Source organism: Syngnathus floridae, chromosome 4, assembly GCF_059516105.1.
Source record: "Syngnathus floridae isolate MCC-2025c chromosome 4, RoL_Sflo_1.0, whole genome shotgun sequence".
Taxonomy (NCBI): domain Eukaryota; kingdom Metazoa; phylum Chordata; class Actinopteri; order Syngnathiformes; family Syngnathidae; genus Syngnathus; species Syngnathus floridae.
Genome location: NC_142416.1, coordinates 9,395,866 through 9,413,482, shown reverse-complemented (window position 1 = coordinate 9,413,482; position 17,617 = coordinate 9,395,866). Strand labels below are relative to the sequence as shown.

At 41.3% G+C, this 17,617-nt stretch overlaps 1 protein-coding gene across 6 annotated transcripts; it reads right to left on the bottom strand.

Moving 5' to 3' along the window:
- Positions 1-1,173: 1,173 nt before the first annotated feature.
- Positions 1,174-16,260, bottom strand: LOC148398800 (ETS-related transcription factor Elf-2-like). Of its 6 annotated transcripts, none has more exons than XM_088373403.1 (10): positions 15,941-16,260; positions 10,291-10,458; positions 9,953-10,193; positions 6,242-6,352; positions 5,880-6,098; positions 4,830-4,913; positions 4,562-4,757; positions 4,074-4,481; positions 3,588-3,744; positions 1,174-3,139 (listed from the first exon to the last, which is right to left on the bottom strand). In XM_088373403.1, exons 2-10 carry the CDS (start codon positions 10,363-10,365, stop codon positions 2,612-2,614), a joined length of 2,019 nt encoding a protein of 672 aa, XP_088229529.1. In that variant the 5' UTR covers positions 10,366-10,458; positions 15,941-16,260; the 3' UTR covers positions 1,174-2,611. The 6 variants fall into 6 exon arrangements, with proteins under 6 accessions (XP_088229529.1, XP_088229531.1, XP_088229530.1 ...); XM_088373405.1 differs by having other exon boundaries at positions 4,562-4,754; XM_088373404.1 differs by lacking the exon at positions 15,941-16,260 and adding an exon at positions 14,211-14,375.
- Positions 16,261-17,617: the final 1,357 nt, after the last annotated feature.

Genomic DNA, 17,617 nt, shown 5'->3' with positions numbered 1-17,617 from the left:
GCCAATCAAAAAGTGGGGGTGAGGGCGGGTGTGGCACTTTTCACTTTCAGTTAAACCAGGGGTGTCGACCTCCAGTCCTCAGGGGGCCGCATTCCAATATGTTTTCCAAGTTACCCTCGTTAAACACACCTGAGTGAAAAGATCAGTTCATTTTCACGTTCTGCAGGAGCCTAACTTTTCACACAGGTGCACTTAACGAGGGAATCTTGGAAAACATGTTGGAATGCGGCCCAGAGGACTGGAGTTTGACACCTGTGACCTTTGACCATGATATTTCCCTAATAAAGTGGCCTGTTATTAGGTACACTTGAAAATGCCAGTGTACCTAATAGAGTGTCAGAGTGACATCACATATCAAACAGCCAATCAGAAAGTGGGGGTGAGAGCGGGGGTGGCACTTTTCACTTTCAGTTCAACTTTAGCCATGATTTTTCCCCTAATGAAGTGGCCTGTTTTTAGGTACACCTCATGGAAACTTTAATAGGTACAAAACACGAGGTAAAAAATAAAGTGTAGCGAATGATTCAGTGAACAATTCTTTTGAACGAATCTTTTGAGTGAACTGATTCCAAAGATTCTGTTCGCTTAAAAGAACTGGAATGCACATCACTAGTTTCAGTTCTCTACCTTCAAGATGGACACATGTGCACAATATACCATTTAAATCCTCACAAATCTTGACTGAAAATGTAACATGCTGCTAGCAAACTGACTGGAATAAACATTTTGGGGTTATTGTTAGCATTTCTATCATTATTTACACCCACTATTTACTTGTATTTAAACTCGATTTAAAGCTGCTAATTTTGCTTCTCATATTGTTTGCATATGCAGCAGGATATTGTTTTCACATTACAAGCTGAAAAAAAAAATCCCAGGTACTAATACTGCTAATTTAGAAGAACACTATATGCTTTCAAAGGGCATACATTCCCCATTGTACCATTAAGAAACTAAATGCTAATGTTGTTCAACTCAACAGCAATATCTGACTTTGGTTAGCTTTCATTTGACTTTTACTTTTCACTTTATCCAACTGAAGTTATTGCTGTGACCAACCACTGTGGGAATGGCAACTAGGTAATCATTATGTCTGTGTGCCAGTTGTTATTGCACCCCAAACCTAAGTTAAATACATCAACATTTATAAAATAAAAAAACAAGCACGTTACCTTGCTTCAGTAAAATCTACTTTAATACACTTTGAAACAAGAGTACAACAAAATAGAATATACTTCAAATGTTGAATATACAAACAGTTCAGTCTGAACGCAAAACTTCTATATTTTCCTCTTTTTAGATAAAAAAAAATGAAATGTAGGTGTAGGGCCAATGTGAAAGGAAAACATGACCTTATTTAAGTGACCTGGGACTTGACTGACATCACATTCAGAATACGCTATACATCCGTTAGCAAGTAGAGAAATAAGGTTATATACATATTCCTATTGATTTTTATCTGAGACATGGCAGTGTGCACTGGCTCAAAGTCAATCATTAAAAAAAAACTCAAACATTACCAAAATTGAGGTTGTTGATATAAAGCACTAATGCATTTACAGCTTGATATTTTCATGGTACAGATAGTTAATTTTGTATGGTTTGGTTGTATTGCTACAATCAAATTCTCAACTCATAAAAAGATAAGTCTTTACATACTTAATGACATTTTTTTGACTCCTCATTGGTTCAATTATCTCTTCAAATTCAAATAATAAAGATTGATTAGTTGTTAAATTGAGAAATAAACCAGTTATTTTTATCCCAAAGCTCCCAGCTCTGCTACACTCTTTGCAGATGTTAGATCTCGTTTCTGTAATACTGTGCTTGGTACAAGTTCTGAAAACACACGCACGCACACGCACGCACACACACACACACACACACACACACACACACACACACACACACACACACACACACACACACACACACACGCACACGCAGGCCCACGCACAAAATTACAAATAAAACTAAATTCAACCTACAGTTCATATAGTACATGGACATCAAAATTAAAATCCAAGGCTGCCCTGTTGTTATCTCTGTCAACTACTGTTTACGAGCCATCTATCGACTGTTTCAGGACCAATGTAGCACCACAAGCGCGCGTGCACACACAGACACACATTTGATTTGCACAATGACTGAAGTACAAATTGCTGGTTTGACAGTTGCAGGAAAAGAAAAAAAAAAGAAAAAAAATCAAATCAGGCTTCTTACACAGTTCTACACTTTCAGCTAAAATGTCATTTTCCTGAATGACACTTGTTACTATTGACGTCGGTCCATTGTGAGCGAGTGTAGCAGTAGTGACGTGGGTTGGTCCCTTTCAAGTTTTTGTGTTCCTATTTGCATGTTGGGCTCCACGTGAGCGTTCATCACTTTACAGGCTTGGCTGAAACACATCATGCAGCAGTACTGGAAGAGGAAGGTTTCACCCCAAAGGAAGGAGGGGGGGGACAACAAAATAAAAAAAATAACGGCTTTCAGGAGGCGTTAAAAGTTTGTCTGCTGCTGGTTATTAACAAGAGTAATAAAAACAGTTTTATGTACAAAGCAACTCACTTGAGTGAACAAAAGGGAAGGAGAAAAAAGGGATTAGTGGATCTCAACACTCTGGCTCTTCCATCTTCACTTCGGGGGTCTCCAGCTTGATTACTACATCCGACAGGATGCTTTTGGCATTTGCTTCATGTTGCGGGACAGCAATCGTGACGGGAACTCGCACCGCTTGGACGGCAGCAGGATTGAGCTCGTCCGTTCCCACCACCAGCTCCGAACCATTAAAAACGCCACCGATTAAGTGAGGTTGCGCTGCCACTGCATCTCCCGCGCTCCCTGACTGCGCTGCTGCCGTTGGTTGTTGCGCCTGCGCGGGCACAGACAGTCTCATCACCTGTGCTCCCGAGGCCACGCCGACCGGGGCCAAGGTCTGCATCGTTAGGGGGCTTCCTAGGAGACTGATACCGGCCGTCGGCGTGCCCACACCGGACTTGGCAGCACCCGTGGGGGTCTGCAGCTGACACTGAGCAAACTGGTGAGCTGGGATGGTGATAATCTTGGCCAGCTGGACGGTGATCTTCTCACCATTCTCCGCAGTGGCTGGGACCATGGTGGGGATGGTTTGGATCACAACCTATGGCCAACAAATTAAACCATTATGATACTGACATGTTGCGGAAAGTTGACTGTGAAATAGACGAGTTTATAATAAGCATACCTTGCGTGCCAATTTCAATTTACGTGGCTACCGTGTTTCATATTTTTGTTAAGATGGCAGACCATGTATAAGATGCAGTCGAAAATTAACAAGCCTAATTAATTTACCTGACTTAAAATTCATTCTTTTTCCAGAAATTACAACAGTGTGTAGTTAAAACACTCATTTACATTGGAAATGTTCAATTACTTTTTTAAAATGTATTCACATCCTGTGAGCAATTTTAGAAATGACGTCACTATGCCCACCAGAAGCAATGAGCTGTGACCGAATTCCTTTTAGTTATTTAATTGTGGGAGGGCATTTTATGTAGTAAAGCACATTTATGAAGTATTAGAAAATTTCAATGTTGAGATCAACACACCTTCTGTTGAGAGTTGGTGGGTCCAGAAGCACTGGACAGGAGGGTGGTATGGGTACCAGCCCCTGTCCTTACTGCTGGCTGCTGCATGGCCACTGTTGAGATTTTCTGGCCCAACGATGTCATAACGACCGGTACCTGCATGGCCACTCGCAGTGTCCTGGAAAGCATTCATAATAACAGTATGGATGATGCGATGATTGCAAAATGCCGGGAACTTTCAAACTTTGATTATTTTTTCAATTGAGTATTTGAGAATGTTGCTGGTTCTCAAGAGGAAACGTCAATATTGCAATTAAAGATATTTCAGTATTATGCTAATTTCATGCAAGTTAAACTGAACTATGCTATTCATCAATCAAATGCAAAAAGATGGTTCCTAAAATCTGGACTTTTAATGGCTTGAGTGATAATTAACTCAACATTGATTTTTTTTTATTTTTCTTTAATCGAAAATAAATTGTTGAAATAGAACTTGCAGCATCTCACCTGGGCCCGGAAGTGTTCGAAAGGACAGCCGCCTGTTGAATCATGCTCCCGTCTCCCAAGGTGGTCGCCGTCCTCACGTCAGCGCCTGCCGCGCCGTTGTTGCTTGCGGCAACAGGAGATTGGGCCACATTGCCTCTGTTACCGCCACGCAGGATGTTAGGCTTTCTGAAGGACATCTCGGAGGTTTTTCTGAAGGACACCTGGGAGCCCTTCAGCAGGACGTCTGGCGGCTGCAAGATGCGTTGATAGGACGCCGTCGTCGTCGTCTCAGAGCGCATCGGCACGTCGGCGACAGACATGTCCGTTTTGTCGTCGTCGATTATCACAAGGTTTTTGGGCATTTCTTTAAACTGGTAAACCAGGCGCTGGCCCTCAACTTTGGCAAGGATGCCCCGCTGGTAGTAATATCTAGAAAAGGAACACATGTTGGTGAAGTGAAAGTGCAGAAAGCACCAAGAGAAAGGTGGACAGCGGGGCGGCTTCCTCACCTGAGTGCCCGTCCCATGGTCTCATAGTTCATGTCTGGCTTGTTCTTGTGTTTTCCCCATAGCTTGGACACAGCCTTGGAGTCCACCAGCTTGAAGATGCCCTTTTCCCTCTGCGTCCACTTAATGTATCTCGGACACGTGTTCTTATCCTGCAGGAGGTCCAACAGGAACTCCCACAAGTAGATGGTGCTTCCTGCTGGATATTAAGTCAGTCAAATGTTCATCCGGGCCTCGGGCTCATGTTGCTTCTATTGACACGACGCGTTACCTTTGCCTTCTCTCGATTTCTTCCTGAGACCGAGATCAACTGAGCCGTTAGAATAGGACTGATGTGTTTTCAGTTTCCGTCCAGCTAGAAAGTCAAAGAAAGAAACATGACAAAATTGCCATCATCTTTTTTTTTCAAGTTCAAGTGCCCAATTCTATGTACATCTTCAATGACACGGAAGAATAAATAACTCCGCACAACCAACAAAGTATGACCACACCAAAATAAACACTATTCCCATAGTGCTCGTGTGTTGAAGAATCATAGCGGGATTTGGAAATGTTGGCAATTTTAGGAAAACCATGATTGAAAATGTGGACAAGTGACCGAATGAGCCCTGATCAAACGTTAACATCCCCTTAAATGTTTAGCCTGATAATACGCATGATGGCACAAACACGTTCTGCTACGATATTACTTCATTTCTCGGTTTTGGACTGTTCTGCATGTATAATTTGTTGCAGTTTGTTGGAATGAACGTGATTCCAGCGAGGCCGGAGTGAAAACTGTACGGTAGAATCAACAGCTTATTCCGCCAAATTTACGCTGCGTGAATTTGAACTCTTGTCAGCTCCTAAGCAGCGCTACACTTGGTGTGAGAGCAATACCCGTGTTAAAACTATTACATATCACGGTGCTCACCTTCATTTCAGTCTAAAATGCTCCCACACGTTTGCCATTTATTTTCGTATCAATACGTCTTCGTCATCTGCCCGCTACGTCAACCACCTTCGCTTCCTCCTTCTACTTCCAGCTTTTAGTGTGTCGTGCCACAAACATCCACTGGAAGTTTTGCTTTTCAACATGCTTGTAGGAGGCACAAAATGAGGCTTTGACTCCCAATCAGATCTTCCTACTGATCCGAGTCATTGCCCATGCAATGACTCAGAGATGACCACTAGGCAGTGCTACTGGGATACAACTACAGTGGACAAAATTATTGTGGTGCACTTGGTGGTTTTTAAGGTAAGATAACACCTTTAAGAGTGAGTTTGGAGAACTTATTTCAGTGCTTTGATTGGTAGTATGAACAGAGTGCTTTCCATCTACCTCTCCTTTTCCTGACAGGCTCATGGTCCTGTTCCGCCTCTGGCTCCTCTATCAAGCGGCCAATATCTTGATCATCATCATCCTCATCCTCATCGATATCGTCTTCATCATCTTCGCAGCACTCCTCTGTTGATATCTCAACCTCCGTCCCTGCGATGTCTGGACGCATGGCAGCATGGAGGAATTCTGGTGTTGCTACATAAGGCGGGATGAAAGCTTCTAGATGAAAGAAGAGGGATAGACCCGAGAGGGATGTGTGATCTTAGATTACTTTGGCTTCAAATTATAGTAAGTATATGTATGCTTAACACTTACACTTAACACTACAATGACATTATCAATGCGAATGAAAAACATCTTACCTGGACTACAATCTTCTCTGACACTGGATGGTGAGTCCATGTGAAGCAGAGCCTCAGCAGCCTCGATGGTCTTGTCAGAGCAGTGCACACTGCCATGGACAGAAGCCTCAACTGGAAAAACAAAAACACAATCCATCAACAACAATATTGAGAAATATTCATATGCATGATCTTGCTGTTGAAAAATGTGGCCAGACTACAATGTATTTAAAATACACCATGCTATAAATTATTGAATGGCGCCCTCTAGAGACAAGTTTAGTTATATTTTAGGATAAATTGGAATGAGAAAACAAGTCTTTATAAAATAGTGGAGAATGATACGAGGGATCGAAAACAAAAAGAATAAAAATGCACCCTTCCAACATTCATCCACCCCCCCCAAAGAAAAACCGAACAAACAAACAAAAAACAGACAGAACCCATTTCAGTAACTGCTTTTTTCTTGGTAGTTAGGACACACCATTAAGACAAACAATTATCTAAAGAAATAACATTTGGTGTGAGCATGTGTTGGCTCCTGAAAAAAAAGAAAAGTAGAGCACCTGCTGTTGTCAATCAGTGGTGGGAAACACGAGACCCTATCACTGCCTGCTCACCATGTTTGGCAATTGCACTGAAGCGATAGGTACTACATGGGGCTGCTATCTTTAGATTGACACCCATCCGCCCAGCTCTAAAACTCACTGGACATGATGGGAAATGTCCATAGTAAGCCCAGGCACAGGGGAAACATGATGACATTAAAAACAACAGTCGAGAGAGGAACCATTAAGTTTCAGTACAATGTGACTTACTAATTAAACAACAAGCTTTACAGCGAGAAAAAAACAAAACAAAGCAAATATTTATTACAATTCTTTGGCCAACTATGATCAACTCATTAAAATTTCTAACAAATCATTGAGCGATTAAAATATCAGTAGATTACAAACTGAAACATTTATAACAAATGTGTTAATCCGTAACAAAGCCAGGAATAGCGCAGAATTGGACAAAAAAGTAGTGCTGCAAATGACTTCCGTGTTTACACTCCTAAACCTTTCCCTCCAGTTCTCTTCAAATAAGCGTACAAATTCTGCTGTCACTCAACGAGCACAGCTCCAACCATTGGATAAAACATCGGTTCTAGATCTGCCCCTTGTGACGTAAAGACTACGTAAACAATGACGTTTCTAACACAGGCGAACGCCATTTGGTTGGAGGAATGTCAATCAAAATACGAACGCCTCCTCCTTTCAGACAACGCTTCCGCCATCAAAATAGCATTTAAAACGTTGACAATTTCGATTAACAAGATGGTTATGGCGTTGTTTTCTCACAAAATAATTGTTAAAAATTGCACACAGTTGCGATAACAACAAAACATTTAGACGGTGCGAAGGAAGACTTGAATCCGATCAGCACACCGAGTAAAGGGAGGAGAGGCGAGAGGGAGGCCGCCCCACGCAGCGACCACAGGCACACAACACAATAACGGAAACAATAGGAACATTAAATTTTAAATCTAAAATAATAAAACACGGTTCATATGAGTGAGTTCTAATCAAACGACCAAATTTCAGTCGCCGCAGAACACAATGAGAGGGGGGGGGGTGAATACATTTACATTACATTACCGCAACAAATGTACTCTTGAAAAGTCATTTGCGGTGAAAAACTAAAATATTAATGGTCCTCAGAGTTGAAAAGGCAACATATGCCCAAATATGGCGAATATCAACTACTAAAACTAAATCCACATGTCCTTCCAGTCAGACAGCGTGGCAAAGACGTAGGATAGACAACAGTTTTGCACTTCCTGGTTTTCCACGGCCGATCCGACAACCGTTATTCTCCAACATATTAAGGCTGAACTGTCCCGCATGCAAAATAATCATATTGCAGACTAATGGCTAAGCATGCAGACCGGTGTGCTCTGAGCATATTTCCTTCTATATATAAAAAAAAGCTTCAAGAACTCCCGGAACGTTCGCAAAGCACCGCAGGTTGCTACCAAGGTGATCACTTCCTGATAGTCCTCCATTACTCCAGCAGCCTACTCTGCCGTGTGAGCGACCGCGGTCTAGGTTAACGCAGGGCATGCATTGCGGCAATTGTCGGACTTGGTTAACGGTACATAACACTATATTACCGGCTCTGATGAGTAGATCAAGCTGGTTTGCGTGCCCGTCACGTTGCGAAGTCGCCATGTTTCCCCTTGCTGAAGATTCACATTGACTTCTCACTGAATTGTACGGGAAGCAACTATCGCAGATCACTCCGCCGCTTGTAGAAATCGTCGAATTCAAATGAACACGTTACGACCCAGTGATATATTCTTCCGCGACCGACACAGGAAATCCTTCCGTTGCGCTAGCTACTCGCGTAAAGACGTCAGCTAAAGCTGCAGTGAGGCGAGGAAGCTTATAACACCGTCGTATTTAAAATGAACTTCTCAGCCAAACAAAAGACACCGTTTTCTAAGTTTTTTTTCTTTTGAACAGTTTTACGATTTAGCTGAATTCTTGCAAATTAAAAAAAACAATTTGTCCAAACCTGTGCACACATACTATATAATATGTTTATGTATGTATGCATTCATGCAAATAATAAAATTTGTCCATACATATGTGCATATACACATACAGTATATATACATGGATAAATAATACACTTAAGAGAGGGTGGACGCAGCAGATTCGAACTTCTAACTGAGGCAGACACACTACTCACTCTTCTAGCTAGCAAGGTGGTGCAAGGTACACCATGGACTCATCTCTTGTCAAAAACAAAAGCTTTAGCCTAGTGAATATGTAGACTTAAGGAGAAGGCTAGGTACCAGAAAGAACCCACGCTCTTAGACAACATGCAAGCCCAACACAGAAAGGTTCAACCACAGGGATTATTTTACTACAATGAGCATTACCTGATTCAAAAAGTTGAATCGGGTAAGCAACTACACTACAACTTCTAAGTCATGGCAACTGCACTGAACTTAAATGTGTAAAACAATGGTTAAAAAAACTATTATTGGGCACCTTGTCCACAAGAGGGCAGTGCGTGTCTGTGCTGCTTAATGATGGGAGTGATCAGATCACAAGTTTCAAATAAAATTAACTTCTCAGCCAAAACTGTACTGTTCAAGTACAGTAAGAAGCGCCATCCATTCAACAAAACTTGTAATTTAGCTTTCTGTCATTTTGTTTCTATAGGGGGGGGGTCAAACTGAAGCAGGGAATGATGATGCTTTTCCTTTGAAAACACTCCCAAACATACCTCCTTAATCGTCTGTAAATTACAGCAATCTTGCTGATATTTTGAAAGCACTACAATTGTCCATGATCTTAGTTTTCTATATTTCATTCAAATTATTGTGCCCATTAATTAATTAGCCTTAAAGACCATATCCCATGATGTGAGTGTACAGTTTGTGTTCACTTCCAATCTGCTGATTCCAAGGGATTTTTGACTGAATTGTACTATTTGGGAGCAAATTATCTGAATTGTGTCACTTGACTTTTTCAGTGTAAATCAGGATTTTTAAATTTGAAACAATATTATTATTAAATTGATATGTCCCGCAAAACTGAGTTATTATATCTGTATTGTACATTACATCACAATAAGATAGGGGCTTTAGTTCTAATGGTTTGGCAAATACGATTACAGGTCAATTTAAGTGCCACTAATAGTCCTGAAATAGGTAATACAGAAGAAGTCATGTCTCACCTGCCCCCTTTTCTGACTCCACATCCTGCTCATTGCTCACTTCTTGCATTATGTACGTTTCGTCACCACACACCACCACCTGGGCTGAGGAACCGAGCTCCTCAGATAAGATGGCACCAGGAACCTCCTCCACAATGACACTTGTGTAGTTCTCAGCCTCTCTTGCATCCTCTACCTCTTCAACTTCACACTCGCCCTCCACATCACCCTCCATCTCCAGCTCCACATCAAATTCACCATCCTGCCGGGGACATGTAGCAAGAAAGACGGTCAAAAATATTACACCAATGAGCTAGTCAGTGTGTGTGCGTGCATGCGTGTGTTTATACTCAACTAACCTGCTGTGGGTCTTCCACAGCTGTGACGTACTCCACCACTGCCCCACTGCTGTCAACCAGTACCACTGAGGTCATGACTCATGCTCCTCTGCGATTGGCAGTCACAGCCTGTGACTCCCCACAGCACCTCTGCTTGGTGGCTTCCACCGCTGTAGAGCAAGATAGACCCTGGAAAGAGAACACACAACTCAAACAATGAAACAAATAAAATAACTAGATAAATAACTAGAATAAATGCTCTATAAATGTTGCGACAATAAGAACACAGTCATGTTTAAAGACGCCCCGCTGTTCTGGCAGTAGCTGAGTGGTTATCACAGTGAAGGTGTCACGACTTGACAGTGTACTTTATGTTGGTGAAAAATGCACAATCAAAGTTCTCCGGTTGAACTGCATGCAGGGATTTCCGTCAGTTTGCAAACGCGCACAGCAGCACATACATAAACTGAATATGTGCCGAAGCAGCACAATCAGGCCGACATAACATGAAATCTCAAGATTCTCTGAGTCGCCATGCACGTAGCTGACCAGGCCTTGCACTAACTAACCAGTGGTTTAGAGATCTTGTTTACAATGTGCACCGCAATTAATATTGGACAATTTCCCACGGCACAGCAGAACATCTCTCGCGGCACAGTGGTTGGGGAAACACTGATCTAGAGTCACTAAAATAATCCAGCTGCAGCATTCTTTGCAGTTGAAGGCATGCAGGAGTTTCCTTCCTTTTAGGTTTTCCAGCAGGAAGTGCCTTTGTGCTATTACAGACAAACATTACTCAAAGAAAACAAGTCATCCACTAAAACAAAAAGCGTCCTGCTGTAGATCAATGTAGGATGAACTGGAACCACAGCAAAAACACAAAGACCCACAGGGCCCCAAGTGGAGTAGTATATATAAAACAAATGACTGCCTATATTCATGTTATGCCTTTCAGTCATCGTACCAACTGTCTTTGTTTGTGCAGTAATTATAATTAAATAAAAGCAATTTGATGATTGCAACAAACATAATACAAATTAGTGCTAGTAGGAAATTATGAATTAAACATCACTGTTATCATTTCCACATAAATGAAATCTATCTATCTATCTATCTATCTATCTATCTATCTATCTATCTATCTATCTATCTATCTATCTATCTATCTATCTATCTATCTATCTATCTATCTATCTAGTTTTTAAGCGGGAGACTGAATGAGGACGACAGTTTTTACTTTTTAATTTATGTCCTGTTATGTGATCAGGGTTTGACATTAATGGTGGCCCGGTGGCCTGGGGTGAACACGTTATCGTATTTATTTTATTACGTATTGTTTTAAATGTCACATCTATTTTTTAAGGAGATGCCCCGGTCATCCTCTGAGGCTATACCCACGTTCATTTTGGCCACTGAGACTACACACCTGCAGCTAGGCTGCATCCCCAAAAGTGACACGACATTGTTTACAAACTCAAAAGGGATCTATTAGGAGAACTACCATGTTCTGATATCAATGTTGTTGTTTTTATACATAAAATTAAATCAATAAAGTTAAGTTGGTTCTCAAATAAAATCCAATGAAAAAATTCTATTGTCTCCCTCAAGTTGTGTTTAATTCGTGTAGGCTGATTTACAGAAAAGCCATATTGAAATAATGCATGGAAATCACTAGACCATGACATCCCCACCGCCATTCCTTGCCACACACACCATGTGAACTACGGTCCCTGACAGAAGTTCTGTAACTTGTCTTTAAATTCATTCATTGGCTTTAGAAATACATATAAAAGCTGAAACTTTCCCGAATGAGGTGTAATGTATGCCAATACTGATCATTTAATAAACACAGAAAGGTCACATTTTGGCAAGACAAAAGTTTTGTCACCCACAATAAAGCAATGTGAAAATCAAACAAATAATTCACCTCAAATACATAAATTGGTGAATGAAGTTGTTGTGCTATTACAGACATATTTAATATTTTCTCCGACTTCAATGAGCTTGAAGGACTGCATCCATGCAGTTCGACAATGATTCATTTAATTCATTTATGAAGTCATCAGGAATAGCAAAGAATGCCATCTTAAATGCCACCTAGAGTTCAGCTTTTTTTTTTTTTTTTTGCTTTTGTCTTCTAAGCTTCCTCTTTCATTCTATGCCAAACATGCTCAATGATGTTCATGTCTGGTAACTGGGCTGGCCAGTTCTGGAACTTTGATGTAGAGATGAATGTCTGAGATGAAGCACAATTCTGCTGCAAAATCTGACCCCTTTTATGATTGGGAATGTAAGAGAGTGAATACGTCTTGATATTTTAAGCTATTCATATTAATGCTTCGCGCACCCTCATACTGAATGTAACCATGATCTTTCGACTAACAAACTTAACTGTTTTCTGGGTGAATCTTGGATCCATACGAGCTCTTGCACATTTCTTGCAGTATTTGCGGCGGCTGTGGTGTGATTAAACTAAGAGTCTGTTCTAGTTGACACAGGGACTTGAGGGGACCAGGCCTGATGGAGCTCCGCTTCAGTGGAAAAAAGGGGCTTTTCTAACAAACTCTCGAGCAGTGGTCTTGCGAGGTCTGCCAGACCTGGGCTCGTCACAAACATCTCCAGTCTCTTTAAATCTTTTTTTTTGTTTTTTGTACGTGACGCTGAGAAAGATTAAAGGAGTCGGTCACCTCTGGAGTGGATCTGGTCTTCTATTATGCCAGAAGTCAAGTTGCAGTTCAAGTGAAGGTCTGACTGAGGTGCTGGGGTTCTTCTTATACACACCCAATATCTAACGGATCAATTCGTGAGCACAGGCGAGGCTGTAAACTAGGATTGGGAGCATAATATGACAAGGCGACAAAATGTTTGTCTTACCAAAATCTGATTTATAAAAATATCTGCAGTAAAGCAAATTTATTTTCATACAATGACCCTCATTCAGGAGAGTTTCAGCTTTCATACGAGTCATTTCTAAAACCAATGAATGAATTTAAAGACAGGTTATACGCTTTCCTTTCTACCACATGGATAAGTGACAGAACGTTGTCAGGGACTGTAGATGCACAATTTCAACTTTGTATCTTCAAACCACAGGATGCGATTCAGAGGACCTATGTCCTAGCCTTCAGTAAACTGTTTGTGGACTTTCTCGTATATGGTCTTTAGAAAAGACTTCCTTCTGGAATGAGAGCCACGCAGCTCAATTTGATGCAGTGTGCGGTATTGTCCGATCACTGACGGTCTGGACCCCATCCTTTCAGCCTAGCACTAGGCATGTGCACTCAATTTCTTTGCCTAGCCATAGCGAGGCATGTTCTGAATGGAAGCTATCCTATTACCTGCTGGCTTGGCCAAATAAAATCTATCGGGGGTGTGGTGTGGTGTGAGTCTCTTGGCTTTCAGGTCAATATGTGCTAAATTCCACCATGATGTCATACTGACAGCAAAGACTTATGGGCTTGGTAGAAAATCCAAACATCCTTATTATATGAAATATTAAACATGCAGGGCATGGGTAAAAACAAAACAAACACATGGATAAGAGACCAGTCATTCAGGCTGGACTTGCACGTTGCATTGATTCAGGTATCATAGAACCTGCTTGACAACTGCAAACACAGTGGTTGAAACCTCATTTGTCAACTCAAACAGACAATTTTCATAAGTACTACTTCAATTAGACACTGGCAGCAGAACAAATATATTCATCTCTACATCGTCTTCTCATTTTAAATGAAAATATTATGATAAAAGCCTTGAGATGCTGTGATCACATTTTACAACTACCTTTAATGGAAACATAGCATTAAGGAAATAATTGTTGAAGGATCATTTGGTTATCCTCTTGATCAAGGTAGCTGCAGTCTAGCAGAGTCTTGGTCACAAGACAACATCATCATGATGATCCCAAGAAAAATTGAAAGGCCATCTCATGTACTTACAAAATAGATGAGGACATCCTCTGTATATTCTTTCTCCTTCCCAGAGTATGTCAGACTTTCCAAAGTTTCCTGTGTCCACCGCACATCGCTCCATCTCCTCACTTTGCCTATGCTGTGTGCATGCGGTGGTGGAAGGAGCAGCTCACAGCTCCATATAGCCCTGCCCTCATCACATGACCGGGGTGGAACCAACACACACAGTAACACAGTCACATGATTTTTCAACAACAGCACTTTTGTTGAGAGTTACTCGGTCAACTGGCAAAGAAACAACGCCCTGCCCTGTGCCCTGCAGTCGTGCCCCCATCCAATGCTCACAGACATGCAACACTGTATACAGAATTGCCCAGACAAATGTTACCATCTGGCAATTTTTCAAGCTAGACATTTTTCATGGGCCTTCATACATTTTTTCTACATTCAAATCTAAGATACAAGTGTGCAGTGTGTGTGTGTGTGTGTGTGTGTGTGTGCACGCGTGCGTGCGTGTGTTTGTGTGTGTGCGCGCGCGTGCGTGTGTATGCGTGTCTGCGTGTGTGTCTGCGTCTGTGTGTGTATAGATAGATAGATAAATATTGTGCATCATTTCATTACAATATCCTGGGGGAAATAAATATTGAAGTATACATGCATTTTACCTTTTCAGTTATACAAAATGTCCATGTGTTTTTGTTTTGTACAAATAAGTGATCCGCAATTTTTATTTTCAGGTCTTGTGTTGCTGATGGAAAAAATGACAGGTATGGATAAGGCAAAATATATATTGCAGACATTAGTAAAGTTCTACGTTCAAAACATCAGAAGATCCACCAGCACCTGAGCAGAATCTACGGCATACTTGTATAGTGCAACATGATATATTGGTTGCGTCAAAGATGAGCTGGCTGATGACTTCCTACAAATGAGACAGAATTTCACCCCGTAATCCAGTTCTTTCACCCAACTCACAATTGAAACTCAAACTTCAATCTTCATCTCAAAAAATCTGACCTGAAACAAAGATGTCAATTCCAGCAATGTGTATTTACTTTTGTGGATTTTGCTGTATAGACCCAATTTCTATACCACTTATCCTGCAAACAATCACAGTTACAGGGGAAGGTGGGTTTGACTCTCGAGCTCTACTCAATGTTGCAAAACATCTCATTAAAAAAAATACATAGAACTTTGAAGCAACCATATGAACGGTAGCTATGCACAAAAGTCTCTACATTATGATCATAGCATTTGCAAAGCATCTAAAACTGCTTTGAGTTCAATTTCAACTGTATTACAGGTGGCAGGATTATTTGGATGGTTGAGGTATGATGTGATTTGGGAAGGTGATACCATTTCACTGATTGTCCTGAATAACCTAGTAACGACTCCAAAGCCAAGTAACGTACCCGTTTGACAGAGTGGGTACTACTGGTTGTCATTTATCACAACTGAAGTGGAATAATCACTAAAATGGGTCGTGGTGGGATGACATCGTTTCTCATCAACGTTGTTAAATTACTGCGCTAACCAGTTCTTCTATTGCGTTTTTATTTCACTATGTATGATCAGTTGGCGATTAGATTGACGCTCAATGGTAAATAGACACACCTACGTCTTGAAAAAACACAACCTGAACACCGATTTGGCTTGCTAACGTTAGCTAGCAATGGTGAGATTGAGCTGTCAAAATAACACACATAAACAAATACAGCACGTGGTTAACAGTGCGGAATAATAAGAAGTTCACTTACTGTTAATTTCTCCCCCTTTAATCTCGTTTCTGTGGGTGAAGAACTTGATTTCTACACTGGTCAGCGTTTAGGATCGAGGTTGCTCTGAGGTAGTGAGTTCATGCCTTGTTGAGGGAGGTCGTTAGTTTGTGGACGCGTCGTAGCCCCGCGTTAGCCTTGGCTGTCTTTAGCCAAGAACGAGAGGAAAGGAAAGAGAAGATCCATCTAAAACACGGCCAATGTGGAAAAGCAATGAATCCGCCTGCGTGGCTATTTCAGCCGATGCAGTAGCTTTCTTTTATAGTTCATCGACTCCGTTTGTTCATGCAAATAAACACGAGTGACGTCACATCTCTAAGATCATCCCACCACGTTTTCCTGGGTGTTGTCAATTTTAATAACAAGTCTAAAATTACAATTATTTCGTTATTATTCATAGATTTTTCAGTTCATTACACTACGTACTATACTTTATTTTTTTTCTCTGCCGCCTTTCTACTCGTTATATGGTCCTCCCGACTATGGTCTGGAGGCACAGTGGAGATTTCGCTCAAAGGCCAGAGTTGCCTGCAAAATCTGGATCGTCTTCGGAAGAGGGATGGAAATCCAACGGCACAGAACATAGTAGTCGGAGACAGTGTTTGTCCTCTGTTTATTTTACTAAACGTTCCTCGGCGTATCACACTCGACTTTTGGCTCGTACACTCCGCCGATCCAACTCGTTCAATCCCGCCTCGATTTCTTTCCACGCATGCGTACTCGACATCCATATGACGACGCAATACGCGCAACACGAAATTTGAAAAATAGGCTTGTTATATTTCAACGTCTCCGGATGACGACGCCGCGTTGAAAAGAAAAGGAAAAAAGTGTTGATATTCACTTCACGTCTTCATTGAGATTTTGATTTAGATCTTGGGGAGGCCAGGCCATGGAGCATCAAAGAGACACTTGTTAACATTTGCACATGTGGAATAGATCTATATGTAAAAATAATGACAGCACGAGAATTCAGGGCACTGAAAGAATCAGTTTAAGGGCTTTGGGGAGGATGAGCTTTACAATAAACTGGCCCGCCTATTTTTGGATCTCGACTTCCTGTTTTGTTATATTCATCTCAGTTTGGCTAAGTCACAGAAGGGAGGCAAGCATTATAATGGGTATTGATTTCTGGCTTGGTTTGTCACACTCTCTTGTCCCCTAGTGTCTAAAATTATGATTATTTGCCACCAAAATTCATATGCGCATTCCTACTCTTTTTCACTTAAACCTGTGAAAATATGAAAGTGTTTTGCACAATATTCTGGATTTACTTACATCAAATGTGAGCGCCTATGAGCAAAACCCACCATCACCTCCACAAGATTAAAAAAGAAAAAAAAAAACTCGTCATTTTAAAAATTATTTTTAAAGGAATAGGAAGAATATGCATATGAATTTTGGTGGCGATTGGTCGTAGTTTTTGCACGTTTAAGGGTGCTAAATTTGCTACAGCTTCATAGGCAGACTGGGGCAGAATTAGCTAAACAGACAGTCAGACACAGATTCAGGTTCAGGGTGTCGCCTGCCTACTGCCGGGACAGGCTCCAGCACGCCCGCGTCCCCCGTGGGGACAAAGCGCTATAGAAAATGGATGGATGGATGGATGGATGGATGGATGGATGGATGGATGGATGGATGGATGGATGGATGGATGGA

What these genes read in the sequence shown, in the direction of transcription:
- LOC148398800 (XM_088373403.1), bottom strand. Translation starts at nt 10,365, where the DNA reads ATGACCTCAGTGGTACTGGTTGACAGCAGTGGGGCAGTGGTGGAGTAC. An exon ending in GGAGTCAGAAAAGGGGGCAG is followed by an intron (nt 6,353 to 9,952) that starts GTGAGACATGAC and finishes TTGTTTTTCCAG; the next exon opens with TTGAGGCTTCTGTCCATGGC. An exon ending in GAAATCGAGAGAAGGCAAAG is followed by an intron (nt 4,758 to 4,829) that starts GTAACGCGTCGT and finishes CTTAATATCCAG; the next exon opens with CAGGAAGCACCATCTACTTG.